The sequence below is a fragment of the Camellia sinensis genome, chromosome 4 (assembly GCF_055761805.1).
Source record: "Camellia sinensis isolate YWXY chromosome 4, ASM5576180v1, whole genome shotgun sequence".
Lineage (NCBI taxonomy): Eukaryota > Viridiplantae > Streptophyta > Magnoliopsida > Ericales > Theaceae > Camellia > Camellia sinensis.
Window position 1 is genome coordinate 165,868,377 of NC_138964.1, and position 10,683 is coordinate 165,879,059.

The 10,683-nt window shown below is 46.2% G+C and overlaps 1 protein-coding gene across 1 annotated transcript; it reads left to right on the forward strand.

The window, feature by feature from the left end:
- The first annotated feature begins 8,572 nt into the window (after positions 1–8,572).
- LOC145824196 (secreted RxLR effector protein 161-like) lies at positions 8,573–9,430 on the forward strand. The gene is made up of 2 exons (XM_082923813.1): positions 8,573–8,722; positions 9,098–9,430. Exons 1-2 carry the CDS (start codon positions 8,573–8,575, stop codon positions 9,428–9,430), a joined length of 483 nt encoding a protein of 160 aa, XP_082779939.1.
- Positions 9,431–10,683: the final 1,253 nt, after the last annotated feature.

Consider the following 10,683-nt stretch of genomic DNA (forward strand, 5'->3'; position numbering starts at 1 on the left):
TATATCTAGCCCCCACATGGCGAAAGGCCAAGGACTGGTGAGGGGAAGAAGTTCCCTGGCAGGCTGATGGATCTGATGGGCGAATTTCTGGCATTTCTCGCACCTGCGGACATATTTTTGTGCGTCGGCCTGCATGCACGACCACCAGTACCCCTGCGAAATAGCTCGGTAGGCCAAGGACCTGCCCCCGATGTGGCTGCCGCAAATGCCTTCATGAATTTCAAACAAGAAGGCCTCCACACTGTTTGGGTGCACGCACTTGAGATACGGACCGGTGAAGGACTTCTTATACAACGCGCCTGATGGAGAGAGCCAAAACCGCTCTGACTTCACCCGGATTTTGTGTGCTTCTTTCTTGTCCGCTGGAAGAGTCCGGTCTCTGAGGAACAAGATCAAGGGGTCCATCCATGAAGGACCTAGCTCAGCGCAGAGTACATCCGTCTGCCCGGCGTTTTCAATGCTTGGCCGCGGAAGAAAGTCAATCAACAGGGGGTTTGGAGACGTACCATCTACCATGGAAGCGAGGCCGGCGAGTTCATCAGCCCGGCTGTTTTCTTCCCGGCCAATCCGTTGGACTCTGATTGCCTCAAACTGCTTGATATGGTCCCTGACCAGAGCTTGGTACTTCGCCATCCTGTCGTCCTTCGCTTCATAAATCCCTGAAACTTGGTTAACTACAAGCTGGGAATCACTATATACCAGAAGTTCGGCAGCCTTCATTTGAATGGCGCTCTTGAGCCCAGCAAGAAGCGCCTCGTACTCAGCCTCGTTATTAGACGCCGGGAAGCCGAGTGTGATAGAATGCTCAATGGTTAGGCCGTTCGGGGATATAAGAACAATACCTAGGCCGGCACCATGACGGTTGGACGCTCCATCAACAAAAAGCTTCCACATGTCCCCCACAAAAAGCTTCCAGCAGTCAGATGGGTCCTGAGAGTTGCGAAGGGCAATGGGATCACAACTGCTCGGCTGTGCGGTGTCAAGTTTGGTGTTGACCGGTTCAAATTCTGTGCCCCTTGGTGATTCGACACCGGACTCAGCAAGTTGGTCCGTAATGCCCAAGTCCGTAGGCGAATCACCAGGTTGCGGTGTGAAGCCGGCCGCAAGTTCTGAGCTGCCTGGAACCATTCCTCCCCCCCTTGAGGATTCGGCACCGGACTCAGCAAGTTGGTTCAGAATGCCCAAGTCCGTAGGCGAATCATCAAGTTCTGAGCTGTGTGGAACCATTCCTTCCCCCCTTGGTGATGCGGTACCGGACAGAGTGGATGGGTTGGTGATACACAACTCCGTCATCGCAGCACCGGGAGGTATTACCGTGCAAACTGAGGGAATTTCGATGGTGCGCGCTAACTCCGCGGCGCGACCTTCTGCAGCTGGTAGTTCCTCGGTTGGCATTGTGGGCGTCTCATCATCTGCCTCGGCAATGTCGACCGGGCATACCGGATGAGTGCCAGGTGAGAACTCGGCAACAAAATCGGCCAAGGTTTGGGCTTTGATTGCGGTGCGCGGCTGGAACTTCACATCGAACTGTCCCAACTCGACCGCCCATTTTAATATTCGGCTTGAAAAGTCTGCGCGCTCAAACAAGGCCTTGAGGGGGAACTCGGTCAGTACGACGATGGTATGGGCGTGAAAATAATGTGCCAATTTCCTCGAAGCCATCATCAGTGCCAACGCAAGCTTTTCCAGCGGCAAGTACCTCGTCTCAGCCGGCAGAAGGGTCTTACTTACGTAAAAAATTGGGAGGTGCTTAATTCCTTCAGCCCGGACTAACACCGCACTTACTGCGTGCTGGGAGACGGCAAGGTAAAGGTAGAGTTCCTCACCGGGCTCTGGTGTAACCAACAGCGGCGGAGAAGACAAATAATCTTTGAGCTCGGCCAAAGCTCGGTCACACTCGTCATCCCATGAGAACTTTGACTTCAATGCTTGAAAGAAAGGGCGGCAGCGATCTGATGACCGGCTTATAAATCGATTAAGCGCGGCGGCCATCCCGGCCAGATGCTGCACGTCCTTAGCCGAGCTGGGTTGTTTCAATTCTTGCACGGCTCTGATCTGAGTAGGGTCTGCTTCGATGCCTCGGTTCGTGACTAAGAATCCCAAAAATTTCCCGGATCCCACGCCAAAGGCACACTTCGAGGCGTTCAAGCGCAGCTTGTGCTTCTTCAGAATGGCGAACATCTCGGCTAAGTCGGACAAATGGTGTGCCTCATGTCGGCTCTTTACCACCATATCATCGATGTAAGCCTCCATTGTCCGGCCGAGCAAAGGAGCGAACATTTTGGTCACCATCCTCTGAAAGGTTGCCCCGGCGTTTTTCAAACCAAAGGGCATAACTCGATAGCAGAAGAGTCCCCTTGGAGTCGTGAAAGAGGTGATCTCTTGGTCAGGCCCATGCATGGCAATCTGGTGATAGCCGCGGTACGCATCCAAGAAACTGAGCCGATTGTGTCCAGCCGTCAAATCCACTAGCTGGTCAATGCGCGGCAAAGGGAAGTTGTCTTTTGGACAAGCTCGGTTGACTGTCTTGTAGTCGACACAAACTCGCCACTTTCCATTTTTCTTGGGCACCACTACCGTGTTGGAAATCCACCGAGGGTAGTGCACTTCCTGTATTGCTCGTGCCTCAAGCAAGTTCTTTACCTCCTCTGCTACTACCTCGGCGTGATGCAGCGCCGATCTCCTTGTTCGCTGGATGACTGGCTTTGCTCCAGGGAAGACATTGAGGTGATGGCAGATAAAGCTTGGGTCAAGACCAGGCATGTCGTAGGGCGACCATGCAAAGACTTCGATGTTCGCCATCAAAAACTCAATCATCTCGGTTCTCTCCATGGCCGAGAGACTTGAACCGAGCAAGAAGAATCTGTCCGGCTGCTCGGCATCAATCCGCACCTCAACCAATTCTTCAACAGCCTTGTCTTCTGCTTTGGTGCCAACATCATCCAAGACACTCCGGTCCTCCGGTCCCTCGATCATTTGAACGAATCCTTTGGCAGCCCGGCTCCCGTTGACCGCCACGAAGCACTGCTTGGACATGACCTGATCACCCCAAATCTCCTCGATTGCCCCCATAGCCGAGGGGAATCTCATCACCTGGTGGTAGGTCGATGCTACGGCTTGCATGGCGTGAAACCATCCTCTTCCAAGGATAAGGTTGTACGTTGAAGGCACTTGTAGCACCCAAAACTCCACTTGCTTGACCACGGATCCCGCTTTGACCGGCAGGATAATCTTTCCCAATGGCCACTCTGGCTGCGAGTTAAATCCAACCAGTGGCGAAGTGGCCGGAGCCAAGTCTGTCTCACGGAGTTTGAGCTGTTTGAACGCATCATAATACATGATCTCGACCGAGCTTCCCTGATCGATCAAGATCCGTCTAACATCAAATTCTTTGACGCGTAGTGTTACTACAAGAGCATCGTTGTGCGGCGTCTGGATACGCTCTAAATCCCTTGAGGTGAAACTAATCACATCTTTCTCCTCTGTCTTCCCCCTTTTGATGGCAGGCTGTACTGACAAAACTTCCCTCATATGCTCTGCCTTCTTGATCATGCCCCGGAGTTCGCAAACGCGCTCCGGTTCCACGATGCCGTGGATAACATTAATAACTCCTTGTGGTGGTGCATCTCGGTCATCCTGTCCCCTGGGATCGACCGGAGCCTGATTTGGTTTCACGCCGCCATCAATGTAAAGGTCCAGATGCCCGGCCGCGACCAATTCTTCCAAATGTTGTCGCAAAGGCAAACAATCCTCAGTCCGGTGGCCCCTCTCTCGGTGAAACGTACAACGATACCGCGGATTGTACCCCTTTTGTCCATCGCCCAACTTAGCAGGAAACTGGACATACTCCTCGTCTCGGATTTCACTAAGTATGCGATAGATCGGAATCTTGAAAACCGTGGTTATTCCAGTCCTTGCCTTCATTCTCCTGTTTGCGTCCTCAACGTCATCACGGGGGTAGTCATCCCGGTCATTCCGACGTCCTCTACCCCGGTTTTTACGATTTGAACCTCGGTCTGATTCCTCTGCTCGGTCATTTGAGCGGCTGGACTCTTGCCCAACTGCGTGCACTTTGCCTGCTGTCTTCTTGTCTGTTCCGACCGGAGTGGCCTTCACGGTGGAAGCTGACGCATCATCCTCTACTCGGATGTGCTCATTGATGCGCTGCATGAGCTGGCCCATGGAGGTCGGTTGGTGCATGGTAAGCGAGTCCCGCAGTCTATGTCCGACCGGGAGACCTTGCTTATATTGCGTGATTGCAAGGTTGACCGGGCAATCCAGGATCTCGTTGAAGGTCTCCCAATACCTTGAATTGTATGCCTTCAGTGTGTCGCACGGTTCCATCTTGACACTCAGCAAGTGATCAACCTCCTTTGGTGTTTTTGTGTTGGTTTTGAAGCGCGTAACAAACGCTTCGGCCAACTGATGCCACCGTTGTATGCTCCCTTCCGGCAACCTCTCAAACCACTTTAAGCCCAGCTCACCTAAACTGGACGGGAAGATTAGGCACATAAGTCCGTCATTTCGCCTATGTCCGGCCATGACCTGACGGAAGTGGCTCACATGCATATAAGGATCGGTTTTGCCGTCGTAGAGCGTGAACTTAGGCTGGTGGAAGCCTGCCGGAAGCGGCGTTGTTTCTATTTCCAGGGAAAATGGGGTGGCACTCAGCCTGGCCAGGTCTGTATCTTCAAATATTGGCACTGCTTGGCGGGGTGGAGGCATTCCGACCTCCTCACTGGCGTGAGCCCCGTAGGAGAGCCGCTGGAAAGCTGGTATTCTCTGAGCTTCGCGCCGGCGAGCCCGCTCCCTTAACACTGCCCGTAGGTCCTCTGACTGAGCAGAATAAGAGTACCTCGACGTCGTCGCCGGACGCGAGGGTTTGTAGGTACTGTCTTGCGCGCTAGATTTTTCTGCATGCACGTTGGAATCACCAACCTGGTAACTCCTGGTGATGGAAATGGACTGAGTACGTCGCTGACTCTGATCGCCTGACCGGCGGGACGGGGTGCGCTCACTGTGGTCTCCCACTCCAGCTACACCTTTCCCTTTGACATGCCGCTTAAGATCCTTCATCTCCGCCGCCATCCGCCTGATGACAGCGTCTTGGTCCTTTAACTTGCTTTCCAGTCGCCTGGCGTGTGAGTCTCTCCGCCGGTGACCGTCTGGACTCCGTGAACGCCCATGACTCCTTCCGCGCTTATCCCGCGCGTCTCCTGACTGTCCTCCAGTGGGCGTCCCCAAGTCAGCCATTGGATGGACGGCAGGAGGTCCCTCTCTCCTTCGGGTATACTCCGGGGTGGCTCCGTCGATGGCGGACAACGGGAACTCGTCGTTGTTCGCCATGGACGGCGATCAGATGAACCTGGAAGACAAGGTTTTGTCTGAGAAGTTCCCACAGACGGCGCCAATTGTACAGGGAGCAAATATTCCGGCGTGCCCGTATTCCTTTCTTCCGAGCTCCGTCGATATCCGATCACCTGCGAGCAAATAACGGTGAGCTACCCGACGGTGTGTGGCCGGAAACACCCTCCGACGGTCAAATTAGCACACACCTTAGAGGGAATAGAGAGAAGGGAGAGAGTGTTTGAGTGTAAGAAATTCCTTACAGAGTGTTCGTCTCTCGCGTATGGGGGGCGTAGACCTGTTTATATACCTTCTGAGCCCCATATCCACTCCCTGTCATCTCCTGACACGTGGCTCTGCTATCCCATCTGTCAGCATAAACCATGCCATTCATCACCTGCTCTCAACTGCCTGTCAGCACAGCTGGAGCTCGGCAGCCGAGCTGCCCTACCTCGGTCGTACCATGCTTCATACCTTAAGCGCCTAACCGGATAAACAAACGGAGGACCGGGCTAAGCGGCATCCCGGCCGAGCCTAGCCCGGATACTTACTTTGATCGGCCTTCCTGCCGACCATACAGTCTCCTCGGCTGACCACGCCTTTCCGGGCACCGGCCACTCAACTTCCTCGGTTGTCCATGCCTTCCTGGCCGCCGGTCACTCGGTCAATCCGGCTTTGGCCATCCTCGGACCGGGCACCCTGGTCCGACCGAGCACAGCCTTACCGAGCAGTTTCTGTCCGGTCCGGGGTGACACTCAGCCCGTACTTTGCCCGGCCCAAATTCTGGCAGCCCACTTTGGGCAAAAAGTCTATCGTCTCGCACCTATGCACCGTTGGGCCCTCAACTTGCTCGGCCGTTACCTCGGCCCAACTCCAGCTCACAATTCACCCTCTCAATCTCAGTTACTTTTCAATCAGACTTTACTTCCTACTCATTCATACTCTACTTACTATTCCATCAAATTTGACTTACTATTCAATCAACTATGATTACTACCCAATAAAATCCAGTTACTATTGATTGGTAGTAGAATAAAAACAAATTGTAGGTACAGTCACAATAACTGACAAATAATAAATTAAAAATATGAATTTTAAATTATTAAACAAAATGTAAAATTTTGTTAGACTTCATTTAGTATTGAAAAAAATATCACATCATTTGACTTAAATTACTATACAAAAAAAATATCCCACGTTATTCGGGGGAGTGGTGGTTCCAATAATTTATTAGATTTAAATTGGTACTTATTAAGACATCACTTTATTTGATTTGATTTACTACTCAATTAAATTTCACTCACTACTTACTATTTCATTAGACTTTACTTACTATTTAAGAAAACCCTGCTTACTAGTCCATCAAACTTGAGTAGTAAGTTTAAAATGAGTATAAAATTGTTTCATAATAAGTAATAAGTTCAGAACGAGTGGCAAGTAGAATAAAAAGGTATGGTAAATAGAATCAAAACGTATAGTAATTATGTTTATAAATGGTAACTACTCGGTCATCTAATGGATGGGGTGCATTATTTTTTATCTGTTTCAATTTCGATCTCTTCTTATTTCATTAAATTGCACTTACTACTATATTAGATTTCATTTACTACTTCATTACTTTTGGCTTATCATTTCATTCAACTTCAATCGTACTTACTAGTTGATGAGACAACATTTATCATTTTTTTACACTTTACTTACCATTCAAATATACCCCATTTACTGCCACTTCATTAGACTTTACTATCACTGAAATAAACTTCAATTGCTAGATCTTTAGACTTGATTTACCATTCAAATAAACCTTACTTACTACCATTCAAATAGACTTCACTTACTACTTCATTATTCTTTGTTTACCATTTCATTCAACCATACTTACTATTTGATGAGACTCCACTTATCACTTTTTTTACACTTTACTTACCATTTAAATAAATCTCACTTACAACCACTTCATTAGACTTGACTATCACTTAAATAAACCTCACTTACCACATCTTTAAACTTAATTTATCACTCAAATAACCTTACTTACTACCATTTAAATAGATTCCACTTACCACTTTTTTAAACTTCACTTACTATTCAAATAAGCTCACTTATCACTTCATTAGATTTGACTATTAAACTTGACTACTAATAATGATTAAACATGACACTAATAATGATTAAACATGACACTAGTATATTACATATGACTATTAACAATGATTAAAATAATACTAATAGATCACATGTGACAACCTTATTTAATACATATATATATCACACTTCACTACAAGCCTAACTAGTGAAAATGCCTAACGAAAATCTAAAAATATTACATCATCGAGCTCTACAATTAGTCCTGGTAGCGACGATGATTTTCAAACACCTCTAACAATTGATTGGGTGTCTTGTGTGTCTTTTTGGGTTACAGTCTTACTCAAAAGATAGAACCAAATTCAGTGTCTGATCTGTCTTGTGTGTTTTTTTAGGTTACAGTCTTACTCAAAAAGGCTACCGCTATTACGATCCTATCTCTCGTCGCCTTTATGTCTCCCGTCATGTTGCCTTTCTTGAACGCCTGTCTTACTTTTAGCTTCTCCCTCTCACTGCTGTAGTTTCCAAAGAGGATTTGGTTCACATTAATCCATTTCCTTCTGAGATCTCGTCTGATGAGTACATCTCCACTTTTCCTCTTGAGCCCATTCCTACTTCTCTGTCTACGTCACCTATGGCTCATTCTCCTTTTTCGGCTTTTTCTTCTCCTCTATTGTTGGTCTATTCTCGTTGCTAGGCTTCTTCACCACCAGTTGTCTCTACTATTGTTGCTGCTCCTTTTGCTTTTGACAACTCTGATCGTGCTGCTCACTGATATCCTGCTCGTCAGAGTCATCGTCCAAACAAGTTGGGTTTGTCTAATACATGTTTTTCTATTTCCTATCGTACTTTTTTGTCTGTTATTCATTCTTTTTCAAAACCTCAATCTTACACGGAGGCCTGCCAGGATCCTAATTGGGTTCAAGATATAGAGGATGAGTTGTTTGCCTTGCAGAAGACTAACACTTAGGAGTTGGTTCCTTAGCCTGCTGGCAAGAATCTGGTTAGTTGCAAATACGTCTATAAAGGCAAGACTCATTATGATGGTTCTCTCGAGCGATATAAAGCTCACTTAGTTGCAAAGGGTTTCTCGCAGGAGTATGGTATTGATTATAAGGAGACATTTGCCTCTGTTGCCAAGATGACTATTGTCTGTACCTTGATTTCCTTTGCTGCTGTTCAACATTGGCCTCTTTATCAGATGTACATTAAGAATACTTTTCTTAACGGTCATCTCACTGAGGAAGTCTATATGCGTCTTTTCCCTGGCCTTCTCCACCCCTTTGGACAGGTTTGTCATCTTCGACGTACTTTATATGGTTTAAAGTAATCTCCTCGTGCTTGGTATGATCACTTTCAGACTGCTGTTACCGAGCTTGGGTTTCATCCTTTTGCTTCCGACTCTGTTTTGTTTTTGAGACATTGCTCTCTTACTCTATATGGATGATATGATCATCACTGGCTCTGACTCTTCTGCTATCTCTGAGGTCAAGTAACATTTCTTCTGCACCTTCGAAATGAAAGATCTGGGTCCATTGCGGTATTTTCTTGGTATTGAGGTTGCCTCTTGTCCAAAGGGCTATTTCCTATCTCAGGAAAAATATGCTAATAAGGTTATTCACCGTGCCGGTCTTACTGATACTAACCTATTGAGCTTAATGTTAAGCTCAACTCTACTGATGGTGTCACTCTAGATGATCCTACTGTTTATTGTGAGCTTATGGGTTGTTTAGTTTATTTGACTGTTACTTGCCCTGATCTTACTTATGCTATGCATGTGGTTAGTCAGTTCGTTTCTACTCCTCGCTCTACCTATTGGGCTGCTTTGGTTCGCATTCTTCGTTATCTCCAGGGTACCATCTTTCTGGGTTTACTGCTGTCCTCTACTTTCTTTTTAGACTTGGTGGCCTATGTTAATTCTGATTGGGCTGATGATGTTAATGATCGCAAGTCCACCTCTGGTTTCTGTATGTTTTTTGGCGATTCATTGATCTCTTGAAAAAGCAAGAAACAAACTGTTGTTGCTCGTTTCACTGTCAAAGTTGAGTACCGTGCTACGACTCAGGCTACTGCTAACCTTGTTTGGCTTCGTTGTCTTCTCTCTGATTTGGGTGTCCCTTAGTCTTCTCCGACCTCTCTCTATTGTGACAACCGTAGTGCTATTCAGATTGCCCACAATACTATTTTCCATGAACAGAAGAAACACATTGAGATTGATTGTCACTTTGTCTGACAGCATCGGTAGTCTGGCTTTCTCTCACTTCCTTTCATCTCCTCGGCTTTGCAACTTGCGGAATTCTTTACCAAGACTCACACTACCGCTCGGTTTCAGTTTCTTCTTAGCAAACTCTCAGTGTTTTTTGCTGAAACACCTTGAGTGTGAGCGGGGTGTGAGAATATATTGTATATATGGCATGGTTATGTATATTAGGACTTAGGCGTTAATTAGGCGTATGTATTTCCATTTTCAGTCATTCCTTGTTCAACCATAGATTAAGACTATATAAACTGATGAATACTTTCTAAACATTAACAATTGAATATGCAGAAAACCGTTCGAAAATCTTACAACTTCAAGATGTAAAGAGCCTTCTTCAACTTGCCCACACATTTTCTTACCACAGTACACAAAGGTACTAGGGCACACATTAATAAGTAAACATAAACTTTGTGTCGAGTGGTAATAAATACAATTGGGTTGGACAACCTTTGTCTAGCGGAAAGAAATTTGTTTGTACAACATTCTTGTAAGAACAACTGCGAATGATAATAATGGCATCACCTATATAATGCATGTTTACAATGAAAATGGTGATTTCAATTGTGTTTATCTATAATTTTTATCATTAAATGTAGCTTTTAATTTATTATTATTTTTAAATATTTTTATTTATTCCACGTGCTACCTTGTATTTATTTCATACGCACCATTGCTTTTGGAATTTTTGCTTTCAGGAAGTTATTGTTCTGGTAAGTTCTGATATGGGTAAATGTTTGTATCATGCAGATATTGCATCCAAGCTAGGTTACATAGATGTATGCAATCTCACACCACTAGTTATTGCAATTGAGGTCTCTTTCCCTCTCTAGTTCTTCTGAAATTCTAAATATATATATATATATTTTTCTTCAGTAACTAATATCAAATTATTCCTTTCTTTGGTTCCATCGATTCATAAATTTATTTCTAGGAACACCCTTCAAAAAATGCCTCTTAGGATCTCATGTATTGGTGGACTATATATTTTTATT